The sequence below is a fragment of the Hyla sarda genome, chromosome 3 (genome assembly GCF_029499605.1).
Source record: "Hyla sarda isolate aHylSar1 chromosome 3, aHylSar1.hap1, whole genome shotgun sequence".
Lineage (NCBI taxonomy): Eukaryota > Metazoa > Chordata > Amphibia > Anura > Hylidae > Hyla > Hyla sarda.
Window position 1 is genome coordinate 112353844 of NC_079191.1, and position 23318 is coordinate 112377161.

Genomic DNA, 23318 nt, shown 5'->3' on the forward strand with positions numbered 1-23318 from the left:
TGGACTATGAATTCTACATTATTACTATTACCTATAATACAAATGAGAGGGAGAACTAGAGGGGAAACATAACAACATATCTAGGGAGTCATTCAAGTTATTTGTCTTTAATCTCATTTTTGGCAGATGGATAATACTTAGATACACACTGAAAAATACTGATAATAGGGACACACTGATAAATAGTGATAATAGGGACACACTGATAAATAGTGATAATAGGGACACACTGATAAATAGTGATAATAGGGACACACTGATTAATAGTGATAATAGGGACACACTGATAAATAGTGAGAATAGGGACACACTGATAAATAGTGATAATAGGGACACACTGATAAATAATGATAATAGGGACACACTGATAAATAGTGATAATAGGGGCACACTGATAAATAGTGATAATAGGGACACACTGATAAATAGTGATAATAGGGACACACTGATAAATAGTGAGAATAGGGACACACTGATAAATAGTGATAATAGGGACACACTGATAAATAGTGATAATAGGGACACACTGATAAATAGTGATAATAGGGACACACTGATAAATAGTGATAATAGGGACACACTGATAAATAGTGATAATAGGGGCACACTGATAAATAGTGATAATAGGGACACACTGATAAATAGTGATAATAGGGACACACTGATAAATAGTGATAATAGGGACACACTGATAAATAGTGATAATAGGGACACACTGATAAATAGTGATAATAGGGACACACTGATAAATAGTGATAATAGGGACACACTGATAAATAGTGATAATAGGGACACACTGATAAATAGTGATAATAGGGACACACTGATAAATAGTGATAATAGGGGCACACTGATAAATAGTGATAATAGGGACACACTGATAAATAGTGATAATAGGGACACACTGATAAATAGTGATAATAGGGACACACTGATAAATAGTGATAATAGGGACACACTGATAAATAGTGATAATAGGGACATACTGATAAATAGTGATAATAGGGACACACTGATTAATAGTGATAATAGGGACACACTGATAAATAGTGATAATAGGGACACACTGATAAATAGTGATAATAGGGACACACTGATAAATAGTGATAATAGGGACACACTGATAAATAGTGATAATAGGGACACTGATAAATAGTGATAATAGGGACACACTGATAAATAGTGATAATAGGGACACACTGATAAATAGTGATAATAGGGACACACTGATAAATAGTGATAATAGGGACACTGATTAATAGTGATAATAGGGGCACACTGATAAATAGTGATAATAGGGACACACTGATAAATAGTGATAATAGGGACACACTGATAAATAGTGATAATAGGGACACACTGATAAATAATGATAATAGGGGCACACTGATAAATAGTGATAATAGGGACACACTGATAAATAGTGATAATAGGGACACACTGATAAATAGTGATAATAGGGACACACTGATAAATAATGATAATAGGGACACACTGATAAATAGTGATAATAGGGACACACTGATAAATAGTGATAATAGGGACACACTGATAAATAGTGATAATAGGGACACACTGATAAATAGTGATAATAGGGACACACTGATAAATAGTGATAATAGGGACACACTGATAAATAGTGATAATAGGGACACACTGATTAATAGTGATACTAGGGACATTAGAAATAAACACTGATACAGGACCCCGCAGTTTATACTATGAAGCTGTTTAGAAAGAAATATAGATATAAAAGAAGAACAAACATTGGACACTTATGGGGTAGCTCTGCGCTCAGTCAGCAATCCTACCTATAAGACTTGTTGCATAACATGATGTATATGTTTATATAATACCTTTATTGTATTATGACATATAGGGGGTCTTGCTTACAAACATAACAAGGGAGGAGCAACTTCACATTCTTGGTGTGGGACACACTGAAATGCTATGGCTTGGCTAAAGGTTGGCAGAATGTAGCCAGGACAACGTCTCCGTGTCTGGCACATTAACCCTTGGTTGCAACACACATAGGTAATATACATTTGCCATGCATTGTTTGGAATGGTGCATAACCCTGCATTATTTATATTCCGTGAATGGTCGGTGTTCTGGCAAATCCTTGTACAGGTCTCTTCTCTGCACTGGACTTCAGTTGTGTCCATCACCTAAGGCTGCATGCACACCATGTTTTTGCTATACAGTTCCCGTATACGGTTTCAAGTTAAAAACTGTATGGAACTGTATAGAAAACCGTATGCATTGACTTAACATTGTAAACCGTATGTCAAACGCATCATCCGGTTTAGTCCATTTTGCATCCTATACGGTTTTGTCCGTTTTTTTACCCGTACCCAAAACCGTAGTCTACCACGTGTTATGGTCAGGGTGAAAAACTGTATTAAACCGTATAGGTTTTTTTTTTTTTTTTTTTTAACATGGGAGTCAATGGGAACTGTACAGAACTGTTCGTACGGTTCCATACGGTTTTCACCATACGGTTTTTGACTTTGCACAATTTTTTTTTCTTGGAATTTCAATCAAAAAAGTGAAACTTTATTCAAAATGGAGTGAAAAGTTAAAAACTTATATATTTTTCTCTTGAAAATGCAACCGGACACCATTTTTCAAACCGTATATGGTTTTCAACCATACATGGGTTAACATTTGTACACATGTTTTGATACAGTTTAGTCAGGTTTTGAGGAATCCGTTTTTCATCAAAAACCTGATACAAGAACTGTATTGCAAAAACGTGGTGTGAACCCACCCTAAGGCTGTATTCACATCTCGTTTTTGCAATACGGTTGCCGTATCCGGTTTCATTGAAAAAAACGCATCCAACCATATTGTAAACAGTATATATAAACATTTCATTGTAAACCGTATGCCAACCGTAGCATCAGTTGTGTACGTTTTGCATCATTTATGGGTTTATACGGTTTTTAACGGTACACCAAATCGTAGTCTACTACGATTTTGTGTCCCGGTCAAAAACCGTATCCAACCTGTATACGGTTATTTTAAAATGCAGTTCTATGGTAACTGTATTGAACCGTATGTGCGTATGGTTCGATCCGGTTTGCACAATACTGTTTTTCATATATTTTTATTTTTTGGGGGAAATTCAATAAAAAAAGAACTGTTATTTAAAATGCCGACAAACATAAAACCGTATCCATTTTTTTTCAAGGAAAACGTATGCAAACGGACATCCGTTTTCAAACCGTATACAGTTTAAAAACGTGAGGAGGCATATACGGTTGCATACGTTTCGTTCCAGTTTGGAGACATACGTTTTTTGTCCAGAAACGGGATACGGGACCCGTATTGCAAAAACGAGATCTGAATGCAGCCTAAGGGGTACATTCACACGCGCGGATTTTTTTGCGGGTTTTCCGCTGCGTATTTGAAAGTGGGCGGGCTCTTCTCGGCTATCCGCAGCAGAATTTACGCTGCGGAAAATCCGCCACAGTCCCTACTGACTTCAATGAGGCTTGCCGCGGAAAATCGGCTGCGGAGAGCCGAGAAGAGCCCACCCACTTTCAGATACGCAGCGGAAAACCTGCTAAAAAATCTGCGCGTGTGAACGTACCCTTAGGCAGTGTTTCTGAACCAGGGTACCTCCAGCTGTTGCAAAACTACAACTCCCAGCATGCCCGGACAGCCTTCGGCTGTCCGGGCATGCTGGGAGTTGTAGTTTTGCAGCAGCTGGAGGCACCCTGGTTGGGAAACACTGAGCTAAGGGGTTAAAGCTATACAGACACCCCTGGTTCATGGGATTGCATAATCCACAGGCAGGAAAGGAAATAGCAACATTCCTTAGCAGAGCCCTGTGGGTGGAAAGGGGTTAATGCAAGTCCCTCTCAGCCTACATAGGTATTTCTCATGCATGGACCTTACACAACCATATAGCCCCCCGAATCGCGATGTAGCCCCCCACTTACTTTAAGAAGTATCTCTGGCCAGTGTGGGTGAATGCCATCTCCCAGCCGGGGGGTAGGGGCAGCTCGTCTGTCACATCATAGGACTGCTGGCGGAGGTGGGCATGCTGCTGGGCAGCACTGGGGACGGTACCGGTACCAGCACCGAGCTGTAAGGAGGCAGGAGACGAGTGGGACCGGACGTGCTGGATCCCGAGCCTCGGGGGGTGACTGCCAGAATCCGTGCTGGACTGCCTGGAGTGGGAGCCCGAGTCCGGCTCCTTGAAGAAGGACTCTGGTAGGATCTTCTTCCTCCAGGAGTTGGGTTTGGGGTTCATGACAGAGTTAAACAAGTTCTCCAGGTCTGTGTCCAGGTCCTGGGTGACATGGATGACCTGCTGCCCTGGCGGGGGGAGACCTGGATTCTGGTTCATCCTTGTGGAACCAACAACAAAGTAACAAGAAGCCTTGAGGAAGATTACAGATGGGTCACCCGAAAACAAGCGGAGACCTCACACTCGGCGGGCGGGCGGAGCTGAGGCACGGGAGTCTTACAACGCAGACGGTGTGAACGTTCCCCTGCAGAAGCTGAGGCGCATTGTGACGTCACGGCCCGAAAGTTCTCTCCCCTGTGTGACCCGACAAGCCGAGGTCCTGTCCTCCACAGCCGGGTGTGTGGGTGGCTACTGCTCCTCAGCCCGTGTCCCTAACCAGAGAAGAAAATGTCAACTCACAGGACAGGGAGAGGCGTCTGTGGCCCTGAATAATGCATGAGCTGTGCCCAGCCCTGCCCAACCTCCTCCTCCTCCAGACCGGGACTTTACCTTACAGGGCGAGAGCCTAAGGCACTACTCCCACGTACAGTTCGGGTTACAAGTGTGGGTGAAAACGTGCAGGAGTTTGCCTAGAGAACACTTTCTGGAGTTTCACCAGACATTGCCTTCTACTTCAAGCTCTGTTTCCCAATCAGGGTGCCTCCAGCGGTTTCAAGACTACAACTCCCATCATGCCTGGACAGATTCTGCCCAGGCATGATGGGAGTTGTAGTTTGGAAACAGCTGGAGGCACCCTGGTTGGGAAACAGTGATCTAAAGTTTAATAACATGGAACTGAAACACAGCAAGTCAAGGGAATCTCTTTCCCTAAACCAGTGTTTTTTTTAACCAGTTTTTACAAAACCACAACTCCCAGCATGCCAGGACTGTCAAAGGCTGGTTGGGAAACACATCCCTAAACAAGTTCTTTTGAAAAAAGCCAAGATATAGGGGCAGACATATCTCAGGGGCTAAAGGTGGGGCAGGGCTGTAGTTCCCTTAGGGCGGCAGTGTTAGGGTAGGGTCACACTGAACGGATACGCAGTGTATTTAACGCTGTGAGAAATCTACCGAGCAGTGGGAAATACGCTGTGTATGTGCCAGGAGCAGACTCAGGGCTGTGCTGTCCCAATACCAGTAGCCGTCCTGTGGTTTTGCGTCTCGGGCAGCTTGGCAGCACAAGGTGTTGGGCCCACTAAAGTTCTGTTGATGGATTGTTAATTCTGTTAATATCAGCATAATATATTTTCATAAATGAATTTCATTATTGTTCTATATATATATATATATATATATATATATATATATATATATATGTTTTCCATGTAATTGTGCCTTTACGGGTGTTACCCATGAGACCCTGCAGTGAACCCCATGTGATTCTGCCTGCCAATGAGACCCCAAAAGTCTCCCCTGTATAGTGATGTGCAGGGGAGGAGTTAATTAGTCCAGTTCCATCCAAGCTCCTGAGCAATAGCTGAGGTGTGTGTGCTGTGTGCTCTGAGGAGAGGCCTACTTTAAGGGTACGTTCACCCGACTGCGGACCCGCCGCTGAAGGACCACTGTATACTGCCTTTATAGGTGCCTGCTCGGAGCTGCAATATGCCGCTATAAGCAGACACACTGAAGTGATGTGCGAGTCGCTGCGCATGCACGGTGTACTCGCACACATCACGGCCACTCCCCCTGCTCTATGAGCTAGGCCGAGAGCTGCCGAGATGTGGGAGTATACTGCACATGCACACGGCAACTTGCACATCGCAGTGTGTCTGCTCGTAGTGGTGGATTGCCGCTCTGAGCAGGCACCTGTAAAGGCAGCATACAGTGGTCCTTCAGTGGCGGATCCGCAATAATATGCGCTGGGGATCCGCTCGTGTGAACGTACCCTAAGTCTAGTTTCTCAACTGGTCATCCTGCAAGTGTTACTCGCAACAAGGTTGCCTCTGCAGAACAGTCTCCAGTACCTTGGCAGAGCCCTAGCAACCAGGATTTAGGCCCTCATTTACTATTCTAAACCCGACTTGTTTTGTCGGGTTCTTTTGTCGCATCTTTGTCTGCGACATGTCACAAACATCGTGCGCCAGTCTGCTACACGATGCAACATTTTTTCCCGAAGGACCCGATGTGGATTCTCCCAAACCCGAAAAAGGGGCGTAACCCGACATTTCTGAGCTTTACCACAAATTTTTAAAGCTTTCCAACCCGAATTTGTTCAATTGTTGTGGATTTTTTCCCGACAACTCAGAGGAGTTGGAAACCAAGCCAAAAAGACGCACATGCGACAAACAGGATGCGACATAATAATAAATACCAGGGGAAAAAAGCAATCTGGTAAGAAAGCAACATAGACTTACAACCCGATTTTCTAAGTAAATGAGGGCCTTAGTCTTCAGTCTCAAGTCAGTATAATTTTGTCCGGTGAAAGCACCACAAGTCTCAGCAAGGCACTCTCACACTAAGTTTAGCTGTATGTGTAATAACATCTGCACCAGCTCAGTAAAGACAGTTATCCTTAACCTGACGTCAGCATGTATATTTATTCCCCATGAATGGCGTCCATTTTAGGACATCCAAAAAGAGGGGAATTGGGGGGAGCGCTTCTGCTTGTAAAAAACAGGACACAACAGCCACGGTTGCACAGGACAAAATTTTTTATTGAAATAGAAATAATAGGACAACGCGTTTCGGTGCTAACAAGCGCCTTCCTCAGGTCCACAGAGATCAAGCAAGTGCGTCCTGGAGATGTTTGCTGTGCAGCGTCGACTCTGCTATGCGGCAGGAAGTTTTGTCTGTGGGAAAATCGTCTGAGGGATGATGGAGTTTTGGATGAGGGAGGAGGGAGTTGTGGCTGATGGATGACGGCGATTGGTGTGAGGGAGTATGTGGGATGCTGTTTTGCCTAACAGGTGACGGAGTTGCGGCTGACGGCGATTGGTCCGAGGGAGGAGGCGGGACACTGTTTTGCCTGACAGAGTTACGGTTGATGACTGACGATGTCCCGTGTATAGGATAACGGTGTACTGGTGTCACAAAGTGATCAGGTATTTCCACCAACACCTCCCCGTGTCACCACACAGCCCTGTGTCTGCAATAAGGTTCAGAGGCTGTCCACGCGTAGCCAGCATAACAGTGACTCACAGCCGGCTCCCGAACCTTATTGCAGACACAGGGTATCTGCTCCTAGCGCGTGCACAGCGTATTTTCCGCTGCCCGGTAGATTTCTCGCAGCGCATTTTGGTGCAACAAGTTAAAAAATCTCGAAGTCACAGAGGAAGAACCAAACAAAGTGGCGCATAAAAGTCTAACTTAAAAAAAAAATGATCACATGTCATGCAACCATTTATTAGACGTACGAACGTACATCACATCAAACAAATTAAAGGTTTTCAAAAATCATTCCCGTACACCATCCTTGATAAATTACCCCCATTATGTTGTGGATTTGTGATTGATTTTACCACTTTCTCTGTACAGAGCAGTGCTTCCAGCTTTTGCAAAACTACAACTCCCAGCATGCCTGGGCATGCTGGGAGTTGTAGTTTTGCAACAGCTGGAGGCACCCCGGTTGGAAAATACAAGTATAGAGGGTGAGATCCACAGCAAATCTGTAACAGTTTCTTCTGTGTATTTTTTCGACATCTGCATCAAAAAATTTATTTGCTTGTGAAATCATCCCAATAGGGTGTATCCAGTTCAAGTGCCTAGGGGGGCATGAGCTGTAGCACTGTAGAGTGGCCTGCTCAGTTGTCCCTGGTGGGGGAGCCTGCAGGGATCAGGGGGCCTGCCTACCCTATACAGCTGAATAAAAAAAATGAAGAATGTGTACCATTCCATTGCACATTCCTCTTCTGCTGCATCCCAGAGCATCATTGTGCAGCTGTCGGGTCAGAGAGGAGGGGTAGACGAGGACGTGGTGGTCACACAGCAGGTTATGACCCGGGAACTCTCTTTGCAGTGCTGCCAGTGCAGTGCGTCCCATACTCCCTCCTATCTCTACTCCTGAACCCAGATTTTATAGCAGACATTCTGCTCTATTAACAGTACCCTGTTACAGTGGGGATCAAAAGTTTGGGCACACCAGGTAAAAATTTGTATTAATGTGCATAAAGAAGCCAAGGAAAGATAGAAAAATCTCCAAAAGGCATCAAATTACAGATTAGACATTCTTATAATATGTCAACAAAAGTTAGATTTTATTTCCACTTTCATTTACACTTTCAAAATAACAGAAAACAAAAAAATGGCAGTTTGGGCACCCTGCAGAGTTAATATCTTGTACTGCCCCCTTTGGCAAGTATTACGGCTTGTAAACGCTTTTTGTAGCCAGCCAAGAGTCTTTCAATTCTTGTTTGAGGTATCTTTGCCCATTCTTCCTTACAAAAGTCTTCCAGTTCTTTGAGATTTCTGGGCTGTCTGTCACGCACTGCTCTTTTAAGGTCTATCCATAGATTTTCAATTATGTTGAGGTCAGGAGATTGTGGAGGCAATGGCAAAACCTTCAGTTAATGCCTCTTGATGTAATCCCCGTGTATTTCGAGGTGTGTTTAGTATCATTATACATTTGTAGAAGCCATCCTCTCTTTTACTTCAGCTTTTTCACAGATGGCATCAAGTTAGCATCCAAAATTTGCTGATATTTTATTGAATCAATTTTTCCTTCTACTGGTGAGATGTTCCATGTGCCACTGGCTGCAATACAACCCCAAAGTATGATTGATCCACCCCCATGCTTAACAGTTGGACAGAGGTTCTTTTCATTAAATTCTGTTCCCCTTCTTCTCCAAATGTACCTTTGCTCATTCCGGCCAAAAAGTTCAATTTTAACCTCATCGGTCCACAGAACTTGTTTCCAAAATGCATCAGGCTTGTCTATTTGTTCATTTGCAAAGTTCAAATGCTGATTTTTGTCGTGAGGACGTAGAAGAGGTTTTCTTCTGATGACTCTTCCATGAAGACCATATTTGTACAAGTATCTCTTTCTAGTGGAATAGTGTACCACAACTCCAGTGTCTGCCAGATCTTTCTGGAGGGATTGTGCAGTCAAACGTGGGTTTTGAATTGTTTTTCTCACAATCCTGCAAGCTGTTCTGCCTGATATTTTTCTTGGTGTTTCAGATCTTGCTTTAACTTCCACTGTTCCTTATGACGGCCATTTCTTAATTACATTCCGAACAGAGGATATTGACATCTGAAAATGTTTTGCTATCTTCTTATAGACTTCTCCAGCTTTGTGAGTGTCAGTTATTTTCAGTTTCAGATTTCTAGACAACTGCTTAGAAGAACCCATGGTGCCGATAGTTGGGGCAAAGTCAGATGAGTCTGGACATTTAAAACCTTTGAGATTGACATCACCTGGTCTTCCCAGATGATGATTGAGAACAATCCATGACACTGTCAGGTCTTAGCTTTGCAAAGGGGGCAGTGCATGCTATAAATTCTGCAGGGTGCCCAAACCTTTGCAGACGCCATTTTTTTGTTTTCTGTTATTTTGAAAGTGTAAATGATGGAAATAAAATCTAACTTTTGTTGACATATTATAAGAATGTATAATCTGTAATTTGATGCCTTTTGGAGATTTTTCCATCTTTCCTTGGCTTCTTTATACACATTAATACAAATTTTTACCTGGGGTGCCCAAACTTTTGATCCCCACTGTATGTCTTCCTCCCCCTGCTGTTCCCTATGATAGTATTCTAAGGATGTTGCAGTAATGAATACTGTAGCTAATGCACCACCATACACTCTTGTAGGTTACATACCTTTCTCTATCTATCTATCTATCTATCTATCTATCTATCTATCAAAGCTTCATAAGTGAGGGTGTTTATTCCATGTCAATACAGAGCAACGTTTCTGCTGCCAATGCAGCCTTTTTCAAGCAGCTACTACCTGTTTTGATGTGCTCCTCTTCTGGATCTTCTAGATTATCTGCCTATCTATCTATCTGCCCATCCATCCGTCTTAAGTATATTTGTTTTATATCTATCTAACTATCCAATATTGATCCTTCTTTCTTACAATCTGATATCTATCTCTATTTCATCTATCTATCTATCTATCTATGTAGAGGGTAGGCAGCACAACCACGTATTCTAGAAGTCTTGGGGTGCAGGCAAGGATAGCAGTCCCAATCGCAGACAGCTCAGATAATCCAAGATGCTGCTATATTTTCTGCATCTTGGATTATCTATCTATCTATCTATCTACAGAGGCGGCTCTAGACTTTGTGAGGCCTTAGGCAAACTTGATCATGAGGCCCTCTACCCCTGTGAATTTAAAAGAATGGTGGTGCATACAGTGTATGCCTTGGCGCTCATACGAGAAGCACGCATGAATTTTTTCAAGGTTTAGGGTAATAATAGTAGCCCACTTTAGGTAGTAAAAACGGGAGCACCCCCTTTTAGGTAGTAAAAACATCTCCAGCCACCTTTAGGTAGTAAAAACAGCATCAGCCCCCTTTAGGTAACCTAAACAGCAGCAAGCCCTTCTAGGTGGGTAAAAAAAAACATTATGTATTCTGCAGTGCAGCCTCTTCTTCCTCTGGTCTGTGCTCCAGCGCATGATGACGTCACTCATTTGCCAGAGCGTAGAGGACGGGCGCTCGGGCCTCATGCAGCTGTCTGCATATTGAAGGCAGCCACAAGAGAGACTGACAAGAGCCAATGGCTCTTTGCTCTGCCATTCAGCAGAGTGCCGTATTTATCTATAAATGTGTCTGTAAGACACGCTGTTAGTAAAATGCACCCAGGACCAGCCAGCTCTGCATAGTGGCAATGTGTACAGGGGAATGAGTTAGGCGCTGCCTAACTTGCCTAATGGGATAGCCGCCTCTGTCTATCTATCTATTTCTTCAATATCTCTTTCTGATATCTATATATGGTAGGCTCTTATTCTACCGATTGTCATGAGCTGTGTGGCTATTACGGATTGCATATCTATTGACTTGAGTACAAATCTTGGTATAAGAACAAGTGTTTGGAAAAAATAACTATTTTCCCAACCTCACAATAAACCTAGCCACTTATTCACGTTGAGCATGCATGTTAATTTTGATGAGGAGAGAACTCTATTGTGGCATATCATCTTATACAGCAGTGTTCCCCAACCTCTGACTTTCTAGCTGTTGCAAAATTACAACTTCCACCATTCCCGGATAGTCACAGTCCATTGTCCTATAGAAACCACTGAAGTTCAGAATGTCAGATCGCTCCACTCACTGCAGATATCAGGGACAGCCCATTCTGCTAATAGAGAATGACCTGTAAAATGGTTTGTCTCTATGAGAGCACTGAGAGGGCATATTGAACAGGGTTCCTCTCTCAGCATACTCCTTTGTGAACCAGAATTATATGTTTAGGTAGTCCATGTATTAGACAAGATTTAGTGACATGAGTCATAGGCATACATTGGAGGTATACTACAGGTGGTCTCCAGCTGATCAAGTAAAACAAGACTGCAGAACAAGCGTCCTGAAAATCGAGCTCTTCCCTTTATTAAAACACAATGACAGGTACAGATGTGGTAACCTTGGGGGATAAAGCCTTGTGGGGTGTAGGGTAGTTAGGGTGTTGCTGTTCAGAATAATAAAGGGCGCTGTTAACCCTTGTCACTCATGACGCCAGGGTGAGGGTTAAATACTGTAATCTTGATAGGCCTATTGCCACCCTTCCCAAGAGCAATAGGTGATGCAGAAATAAAGGATTGTCCACAACCACTGTTAACTGAAAACTTGTTGGAACTTTTACTGAAGAATTTCTGTACATGCAGCAATAGTAACAGTCCAGATAACAGAGTCTCTACAGATATGGCTGAACAGCGATTTACAGATGGTTGGGATCAGATAAGCTCAATTTAGCTTCTTAGGGATTTTGTAGCATAGATCCGCTGGATTTAAGGGTGCGTTTAGGTCCAGTGATCTTGCGGTGAGTAGCGGGGAATTGCTTAGTATATCCGCTATGTCAGAGGCCGAGGCCGCAAGGCTTTGGCCTAGTAAATTGTCTTGTAACCTGCGGAGGTCCTACCTCTTCCAGAATCAGCAACCCAAAAGGATGCTGCTTGCTTGGCAGCACAGGTACAAGAGGGAAAGGCTGAGCCATTTTGGATTGGTCCAATCAGCTGTCACTCACCGTTACATTGCATTTTGGGTGATCACCTGACTACAAGCACCAAAGGTCCTTTAGCAAAACCATAGAGTTCTGAACCTAATCACGTGACCCGCAGGTCCTGCTACGCTGAACAGGTATGCAATTAAATATAAAAAATTTTATACTAATATTTATAGGAACTTCTATACAGATATAGATTAACTGAGGGGTGACAAGGGGATAACTATAGGAGAGGGACCCAAAAGTTCCTAGGGACTCTGACTATGGGGACCTCTGCAAAGGTAATGTATGAAATACGGTACCAGGACACCACAAACCCCCTTACTTAAAACAAGTCGACCCCGACGTCTGTCCCCTAAGGCAGAGGAACTAGGACTAGGACAGGATTATTAATACTTTCTATACATCCTGACAAAACCTGAGTAAATATTAAACACATTTGTACTTACTTGTTACTCAGACTAGCATCTTGACTAGACAATATTGAAGCTATCTAGACATTCTGAAGCTATCTAGACATTTTGAAGCTATCTGGGCATTTTGAAGCTATCTAGACAGTGATGAAGCTATCTAACCTTTAGTTTCTAGCTCCTTAGACACATATATATATTTTTTTTATTTAGCTCTCTATAACATTTATGAGGCTAACTAGACATTTATGTACTGCTTTCTATACATTTAGTCTCAAGCTGTCTAAACATTTTGAAATATCACATTTTTCTTTTGCCACGATGAGTCACCTATTAGTATACAGAAGGGTATATTGGCTTGTCTGAGGCTCTCTACCAATAAGGTTAGCTACTAAGGTCTATCGGCTACACGCTACTTACCCCTAGAACACAACAGTATAACCTACCTAGGTTACCTTTAGAAATACGTGTTTAATTTTAAGCTTGCCAGAGCACCTACTGGCCAGGTAGAGCATCTCACAAACATAATACAGAGAAAAGAAATATGAGTGTACCTAACTGGCAGGAATTGGGTATCAATAGGCTACAATTCCTAAGTGTTTCTTGAATGTGAGATATATTTTTGTTTTTGTGTATGAACTGAAGAAGAATGAGGTAGTACATTTAAGTGAGCAATTTAGCGTAGTGAAAAGATATAGGTAGTACATAGAAGTGAGTCATTGAAGGTACTATGTGTGCAGGTACTGAATGTGAATCTTGGTACCTTAAAGGTAGTTTACCCTGTTATTTTTGTTGAGACAGGTGCTAGCGATTGGTGACTGGAATGCTACTCTCGGAGGAGCCGGGAGAGTCACCTATTTAGCAACTACTAAAACACCTTCTTAGTATTTTTATACATTTGTATGTACATGTGTACAAGAATTATTTAGTTTTGGTTTTGGTGTACACGTGCATCTAGCAGACAATTTTCCGTGTACAACCTTCACTTAGTTTTTATGTACACAGACACGAAGCTATTTTTCTGTGTACAGGAACCATATACATTTTTATTACACAGACTTACACAATTATTAACACTCCAACAAGGTTCAGGCGCATACACCTGATAAGTGCAAATTTTAGCAAGAGAGTCCTATGAATATAGGGTTATGTACATAGAACGGACGTGTAAGGATCTGCAGTCCACCTACACTAGGAGTCTATATTTCACGGTTGCCCCAAATCAACCGGGCACAAAACTTACGGATCTCCTACTGGCTAGGAGTCTCTTGACCTGATGGTCAGGCACAAAGCTTGATAGTTATGTTGCTGAACTTGAAACTGGAACAATCTTAGCACAGTCCTGCTAGGCACATGTCTTGAACTTGGTTACTGAAAAACAAAAGTGATTAGCACAAAAACAACAGACATTTCTTTACAGTCCTTCAGAAAATATTCCTCCGAACTCTTCTTGTGCCTCTTGTAGATCCCCTATACCTCCCACCATCTAAAGCAGGCAAGGAGTTAATGTGACTCTCCCACACCACATTGGTGAGAGTAGAATGGGCAATAGTAGGATTCAAAGTAACCAGAGGCTTACTGGCCGGGATCAAAGTTGGTGCATAAGGTTTTAGCACCATCTCCATATCAGGAGTGGGCCAAAGCACTTTCGTCGGTACCCTGGAAGCAGGCAAACTCTCCTCGTCGGAAGAGGGCTTTGGTACATATGTTGGTACCTGTGCAGGAAGCAAACTCTCATTGCTCCAAGAGGGCCTAGGTACATACGTTGGTACCTCTGGAACAGACAAACTCTCATTGCTCCGAGAGGGTCTAGGTACGGTCTTTGGTGCCCGCAATTTGGGCTTACTTTCATGACCTTGAGCAGGACTTTGCACTTTACTGTACACAGAAGATGATTGATGTTGTGGAGGCTCCTCCTCCTTGAGTACGGTGGTGGAGGCATCAGGAGCAGACCATTTCGGCCTCAAGTTGAAAGGATCCGATTCCCAATCTGTAGACGGAAAGTATTTGAAAGGAAGCTGTGTTGGGGCTGTTGGTCTTGTGACCGCTTCAGCCCATTCTCCACGCAGGCTCTGGACGGGGGTGTACTCCACAATTTCACCCACCTCCAAGGAGTAGAACTTTTTATGAAGATATGGCCTCTGTACTGCTCGCCGGTTTACAAGGATGGTTTGCCCTGTATGGCAATCTAGGAGTGTCCCATAACCTATTGACCTTGTCGAACTTGGCCACAGTTGCTCTTTGTCGTTCTAGAGGCTCCTCCCCTTCTCGGGGATGGTCCCATTTGCGGATGAATAATGCTTCCATTTCTTTAGTATTCTCCTGATAGCGAATTCTTTCCTCAGGAAGTAAATGCACATGCTTAGGGGCGTACAGTTCTCTGTGTCGGGCCTTTAGTTTATCCATCAGCTCAGCCAGCTCGGCTTCTTGACTGGCCCTTTCCCTTTGTGCGGCTGGAATTGGTGGAAGTGGCTTCCCAGATATGGGTTGTAGAACCGCGTGCATATACTCGATGAGTCCCGGCTCGTCCCCAAAGATCCACGGGGCAAATCTGGTGAGCACGGTCGTGCACTTGGCAAAGTAGATAGGGGAATTTTAGCTTCAGGGCTGGAGGAGGAAGAAAAGGCAGCCTCTGGCGGTGTACTCACTGCAGACTCCTCCGATGGGATTTCGGCCCACAAGCCCCAAGTTCTGTGGTGAGGGGACAATCTCACCAGCGATGCACCTCCAGGTGTCCGCTCTCCGCTGGAGGTGTGTCTGGTCAATCGTCGCCATCATCAGGCAGTGGGGGAAGATTGCAGGCCCCCTCTTCATCTAATAACAACCGCTGCAGACGGTCAGCAAGTTCTTGGAAAAGTCGGGCTGCGACTGCCACAACTTTCCACTGTTCCAGCGCCATTTTGCTGTCTTCACCACGTGGAACGCTACTCTCCACCATGTCTGTACTCTCCGGCTCCCTGTGCAGACTGAAGAGGTCGCTGTGCATGGTGTCTTTTATAGTGGGCTTCCCCAAAATGGCGGCCGGCAGGAAGGACGTCATTGGTGCAGCCCCGACTTCCTGTCCTCCCAGAAACAACTCCTCTGTTTCCAAGTTCCCTTTCGGCTGCGACACAGCAACTTTTTTGCGCGCTTCTCTGGTAACAGGTTAACTCTTCCTGTGCCGACCAGACCAGAGGATCGTAGCATTAATTCGTTTCGCAGTTTACACATTCTTGCTGCACATACATTTTTGCCTCCCCCTTACTTTTCGCGTGGCCCCCTTGCAACTTGCACCACACGAACCGCTCTTGAACACTGTAATGCGGTCTGCGACACATGAATAAAGTCCGTTACTTTCTGGGTGGGGAGTACAATTTCACTAGTGGCAACAGCAGCAGGCACACACCCAAATCCTGTTCGTGCTACGCCAAAAAGGCTTTGTGGTAACCTTGGGGGATAAAGCCTTGTGGGGTGTAGGGTAGTTAGAGTGTTGCTGTTCAGGATAATAAAGGGCGCTGTTAACCCTTGTCACTCGTGACACCAGGGTGAGGGTTAAATACTGTAATCTTAATGGGCCTATTGCCACCCTTCCCAAGAGCAACAGATGATGCAGAAATAAAGGATTGTCCACAACCACTGTTAACTGAAAACTTGCTGGAACTTTTAATGAAGAATTTCTGTACATGCAGCAATAGTAACAGTCCAGAGTCTTTACAGATATGGCTGAGCAGCAATTGACGGTTGGGATCAGATAAGCTCAATTTAGCTTCCTAGGAATTTTGTAGCATAGATCCTCTGGATTTAAGGGTGCATTTAGGTCCAGTGATCTTGCGGTGAGTAGCGGGGAATTGCTTAGTATATCCGCTACCTTAGAGGCCGAGGCCGCAAGGCTTTGGCCTAGTAAATTGTCTTGTAAGCTGCGGAGGTCTTACCTCTTCCAGAATCAGCAACCCAAGAGAGATGCTGCTTGCTTGGCAGCACAGGAACAAGAGGGAGATTAATGGCTACAGCTCCCTTATATGGGCAGGGGGCTAAGCCATTTTGGATTGGTCCAATCAGCTGTCACTCACCGTTACATTGCATTGTGGGTGATCACCTGACTACAAGCACCAAAGGTCCTTTAGCAAAACCATAGAGTTCTGAACCTAATCACGTGACCCACAGGTCCTGCTACGCTGAATAGGTAGGCAATTAAATATATACATTTTTATACTAATATTTATAGGAACTTCTATACAGATATAGACTAACTGAGGGGTGACAAGGGGATAACTATAGGAGTCCGATTATGGGGACCTCTGCAAAGGTAACGTATGAAATACGGTACCGGGACCCCACACAGATATGTTAGGCAACAGCCATTTCACGTTTTATCAAAACCTGTGCAGAGGAAAAATTGACTAGTTGCCCATAGCAACCAATCAGATCACTTTTTTAATTTTTTTAAAAAGCATCTAAAAAATTAAATAAGCAATCTGATTGGCTGCTATGGACAACTGCATCCTTCTTCCTTTAAACAGGTTTTGATAAATCTCCCCCGATCTTGGCACTTTATGGAGATATATCATGCTTAAAAGCTTATCCCCCTATCTAAAGTTTTAAATCCCAGGGGTTCTGACTGCTGGGACCAACCACGATGTCCTGTCCTGAAATGTGTTACCACTGGACTTCTTCTTTAAAGACACATGCTTCACAATTTTAGTTACAGATATCTTACCGTTAGGCTGAGTTTACTCTACGGAATTTCCGAGAATAATTCAGTTTAGAAATTACACTTGGAAATTCCAATGCAGCAGAATCTCATTGCTGTCAATGGGATTCCACTGCAGAGTTCACACCACCGAATTTCAGGGGGTAATTTCCACCAACAAAAGAGTGATCTTGGTCATTCTTTGGCGAAATCAAACTGGAATACATTGCTGTCTATGGTCAATGTCTGTGCAGTTGCCTTGGTGCCAGCCTCACTAGGAATCTTTGGCCGAAGATATTCTGTTGTGTGAACCTAGCCCTACTCATCTTGTAACTAAATTAAAATTTTGCCATATTAGTAGAAAAGTAAAAAAAAACTGTTATGAGGGCGATTAATGATCGTTCTTGCACTATATATATTAACAATTAGGGTTCCACTAGGGTAGCTCCATCAAAGGGCCTGTTCAACATCACAAAAAAAAGCCAAACATGTCCTTTGCACACCTACAGGTCCAGATGGATCCCATTGACTTAAAGGGGTACTCCGTCCTTAGACATCTTATCCCCTTTACAAAGGATAAGGGATAAGTTGTCTGATCGCGGGAGTCCTGCCGCTTGCGACCCCCGGCATCTCGGCTGCAGCACACCTCTGTCATTACTGCATAGAGCAAATTCACTCTGTGCGTAATGATGGGCAATGCAGGGGCCGGAGCATCATGACACCACGGCTCCACCCCCTCATGACGTCACGGACCACCCCCTCAATACAAGTCTATGGGAGGGGGTGTGGGTCCCCTCCCATAGACTTGCATTATGAGGGCAGGCCGTGACGTCATGAGAAACGGAGCTGTGATGTCACGATGCTCCGGCCCCTGTATCGCCCGTCATTACACACGGAGCGAGTTTGCTCTATGCAGTAATGAAAGAGGTGTGCTGCAGCCGAGATCCCGGGGTTCCCCAGCGGCGGGACCCCCGCGATCAGACACCTTATCCCCTATCCTTTGGATAGGGGATAAGATGTCTAGGGGAGGAGTAACACTTTAAATGAGTTCCGTCTAGTTTTCTGTGTCCTTTGTTTTGGAGGAGATGAGCAAAGGAAATGACCAGACCTGCAGTGTTTTTTAATCTGCTCGTAGTCACATACGAATGAACGGACAGAGCTCCCCTGGACGGAGCTAAACCGTGATCTAAATTTGGCCTTTGGCATGGTTCATCATTTATAGGGCATACTTTAAGATTTGTGCAATTATACCAGAAAGTACAGCTGCAATCAATCTAAATGTGTTCAGAAAATGTTAAATATGTACCAACATTTTTAATCTGTGTGAAATCTTATAATTTTCTATCATAAAGCGCAAAAGACACTCAAGTTGTTGTGGTCATTAAGACGGAGCAATCTTACTGCCCCTGACCTATACCTTTATAATTGTGGTTTGCAAAGAGACTATTACTACATTTGCTTTCCTGGCAAAATCAGTACTTTACTAGGAGCCTCAGCTTATAGTGATTCCCACTTGGAAGGGGCTGTCTGTAGTGTGAAAAGGCCTTGACACTGTGTACTGTTTTAGTACAAACATTTATTTATTTATTTGTGGAACTTTTCAGTTGCAAGTTATGTCATTCTTTGATCATGCAATTCAAGGATTAAAGGGGTATTCCGGTCTTAGACATCTTATCCCCTATTCAAAGGATAGTGGATAAGATGTCTGATCACGGGAGTCCCGCCGCTGGGACCCCCCGCTATCTCCATGCAGCACCCAACATTCTGTGCCGGGTTCTGCTCCAGAGATGGAGATGTGACATCACTCCGGGCCCCTCGTGACATCAAGCCATGCCCCTCACATAGACATGAATGGCGGGGGTATGGCATGATGTCACGAGGGGACGGGGTGTGACATTGCATCTCTGTCATTTGGATAGGGGATAAGATGTCTAAGGCCGGAATACCTCTTTAAATGCCACAATAAAACACAACAAAAATGCAACACTGGTGTTCCTGAGCAGGAAGAAAAAAGCAAAACAATGGAGCTCTTTTGGAGAAAAACACTACACCTACTGCATAGTGCGTTTTTGAAAAAAGTACACTCAGAAAATGCCACAAAGAAAAAAGTATTGTATGAAGGTATCACATACGGATTCCACATTGACTTCCAACTAACATCTGGCCACATGGCAAAAGCATTTTTATGTAATAACTAGCTGAGTACCCAGCGTTGCCCGTTTTTTCCTTCCTAATCCTTGTTGAGGAGGAAAATCAACAAAGGAGGAAGCTTTTGACTTCATATCCCATCCTCATATATTGTTGTCCTATTTCGACCTCATATCCTGTCCTCATATCCCGACCTCCTATCCCATCCTCCTATCTCAACCTCATATCCTGTCCTCATATCCCAACCTCATATCTCGACCTCCTATCCCAACCTCATATCCCGTGCTCATATCCTGACCTCCTATCCCTTCCTCCTATCTCGACCTCATATCCCGACCTCATTTCCTGTTCTCCTATCTTGACCTCATATCCCGTCCTCATATCCTGTCCTTATGCCCCATCTTTATATCCTGTCCTCAGGTGGGACTGATTAGTGATAAACATATTGTAAGCTTAAAATCGAAGGGGACATGGCTTGCAAGCCGGACTGACACATTCACCAGGAGATGCAGAGCGGAGCTTGTGGAGTAAGGTACTGGAAGTCCCATATTCTTGCATGGGACTTGAAACAAAAACCCATCTTTTATATAAGGGTGTAGATAAGGGTTAATGTAACTATCATATCTTTTTATTTGACATATAAGTAATATGTGTACCAGGTATTATTGAAATATCTCCAGTGGTTTGGAAGTTATGCAGTAACAAACATTTCCCATTGATTTGCATGGGACTTTAAACAAAAACCCTGACCCTCACAAATGGGGGTAGTAAGGGTTAAATTAACTATCCTATATTTTAACCTCTTAAGGACGCAGGGCGTACCTGTACGCCCTTCACCCGGTCCCAGTATTTAAAATGGGGTCAAGCCGTGTCATACCGGGTCGGTCCCGGCTTCTAATGATACCCGGGACCCTGAGCTAATAGCGTGCTGCACAGATCGTTGTGCCGCGCGCTATTAACCCTTCAGACGTGACGATCAAAGTTGATCGCCATGTCCAAAACTAAAGTAAAAGCTTCCTGGCAGCTCAGTCTAGCTGATCGGGACTATCGCCATAAAATCGAGATGTCCCGATCAGCTAGGACGCGAGCGGAGGCCCCCTTACCTTGCTCCGTCATGTCCGATCGGCGTTTGATTGCTCCAAGCCTGAGCTACAGGCTTGAGCATTTGAGCCCCTAGAACGCTGATCCATGCAAAGCTTTACACTGGGATCAGTGTAAAAGATCAGTGTGTGCAGTGTTATAGCTCCCTATGGGAGCTATAACAATGCAAAAAGAAAGTGGAAAAAAAAAACCCTTCCCTAATAAAAGTTTTAATCACCCCCCTTTTCCCATAAAAAAAACTGTGTAAATAAAAATAAAGATATGTGGCATCGCCACACGCGTAAATGTCCGAACTATAAAAATATATAATTAATTAAACCCGCACGGTCAATGGCGTACGCGGAAAAAAAATTCCAAAGTCCAAAATGACGTATTTTTGGTCACTTTTTATATCATGAAAAAATGAATAAAAAGCGATCAAAATGTCTGATCAATACAAAAATGATACTGATAAAAACTTCAGAACACGGCGCAAAAAATGAGCCCTCATACGCGGAAAAATAAAAGAGTTATACCGGTCAGAAGATGAGAATTTTAAATGTCTAAATTTTCCTGCATGTAGTTATGATTTTTTTCAGAAGTACGACAAAATCAAACCTATAAAAGTAGGGTATCATTTTAACCATATGGACCTACAGAATAAAGATAAGGAGTAATTTTTACCGAAAAATGCACCGCGTAGAAACGGAAGCCCCCAAAAGTTACATAATGACATTTTTTCTTCAATTTTGTCGCACAATGAATTTTTTTTCCATTTCGCCGTGGATTTTTTGGTCACTGGAAAGTAGAATTGGTGACGCAAAAAATAAGCCACCATATGGATATTTAGGTGCAACATTGAAAGTGTTATGATTTTTAGAAGGTGATGAGGAAAAAATGAAAATGCAAAAATGGAAAAATGCTGAGTCCTTAAGGGGTTAAGTGGACATATAAGCAACATGTGACCAAGTATTATCAAAGTATCTCCAGTGGTTTGGAAGTTATATTTCCCATAAACTTGTATGGAACTTTAAACAAAAACCCTGACCCTGGCAAATGGGGGCGGGTAATGGTTAAATCACCTAGCCTATGTTTGTTGCTGACATATAAGTAACATGTGTGCCAAGTTTCATGTTAATATCTTCAGCCGTTTGGAGGTGATGCTAGAACATACATACACACACACACACACATTGAGTTTTATATATATATATATATATATATATATATATATATATATATATACACACACACACTAGCTGAGTACCCGGCGTTGCCCGGTTTTTCCTTCCTAATCCTTGTTGGGGAGGAAAATCAACAAAGGAGGAAGCTTTTGACTTCATATCCTGTCCTCATATATTGTTGTCATATCCCAACCCCATATCCCGTCCTCATATCTCAACCTCATATCCCGTCCTCATATCCCTTCCTCATATCCTGACCTCATATCCCGACCTCATATCCCAAACTCATATCCTGACCTCCTATCCCATCCTCCTATCTTGACCTCATATCGTGTCCTCATATCCCATCCTCATATCCCGTCCTCATATCTTGACCTCCTATCCCGTCCTCATATCTCGACCTCCTATCCCGTCCTCCTATCCCGAACTCATATCCCATCCTCATATCTCGACCTCCTATCCCGACCTCCTATCCCGACCTCCTATCCTGTCCTCATATCCCGTCCTCATATCCCGACCTCCTATCTCGACCTCATTTCCCGTCCTCCTATCTCGACCTCATATCCCATCCTCCTATATCGACCTCATTTCCCGACCTCATATCCCGTCTTCATATCCCGACCTCATATACCGTCCTTATATCCCATCCTTGAAACCCATCCTCATATCCCAACCTCATATCCCATCCTTATGTTCCATCCTCATATCCTGTCCTCAGGTGGGACTGATTTGTGATGAAGATATTGTAAGGCTGCATTCACACCACGTTTTTGCAGTACAGTTCCCATATCAGGTTTTTGAGGAAAAACGGATTCCTCAAAGCCTGACTAAGATGTATCAAAACGTGTGTACAATTTTTAACCTGTATTCGGTTAAAAACCGTATACGGTTTGAAATCTGACATCCGGTTGCATCATTTTCTTAAGAAAAAAACGTATACATTTTTAACTTTTCACTCCATTTTGAATAAAGTTTTACTTGTTTGATTGAAATTCCAAGACAAAAAACTGTGCAAAGTCAAAAACCGTATGGTAAAAACCGGATGGAACTGTATGCACATACAGTTCTGTACGGTTCCCATTGACTCCCATGTTAAAAAAAAACGTATACAGTTTAATACAGTTTTTCAACCGGATCTAAAACCGTGGTAGACTACAGTTTTGGATACAGAAAAAAAACCTGACAAAACCGTACAGGATGCAAAACGGACACAACCTGATGCATCTTTTGGCATACGGTTTTCAATGGAGAGTCAATGCATACATTTTCCAATACGGTTCCATACGGTTTTCCCATAGAAAACGTATACGGGAACTGTATTGTAAAAACGTGGTGTGAATGCACCCTAAGTTGAAAATAGAAGGGGATGTGGCTTTGTGGGACTGGGTGTGATTTGCAAACCAGACACATGCACAAAAATGGCCCTTATTTACTAAGAGTGTTGTGTAGGTTTCTTTGTGGGTTTTAATTCCCTACAATTTATTT

At 43.3% G+C, this 23318-nt stretch overlaps 1 protein-coding gene across 2 annotated transcripts in view; it reads right to left on the minus strand.

The window, feature by feature from the left end:
• The window catches only part of WWTR1 (WW domain containing transcription regulator 1), a 99993-nt gene extending 95103 nt beyond the window's left edge, over positions 1–4890 (minus strand). The window contains exon 1 of one of the 2 annotated variants that reach the window (XM_056564865.1): positions 3948–4890. In XM_056564865.1, the coding sequence (XP_056420840.1) occupies positions 3948–4357 (410 nt within the window). In that variant the 5' untranslated portion in view covers positions 4358–4890. The remainder of the gene's footprint in view (positions 1–3947) is intronic. The other variant, XM_056564866.1, reaches the window with a different exon arrangement.
• Between the last annotated feature and the right edge of the window lie 18428 nt (positions 4891–23318).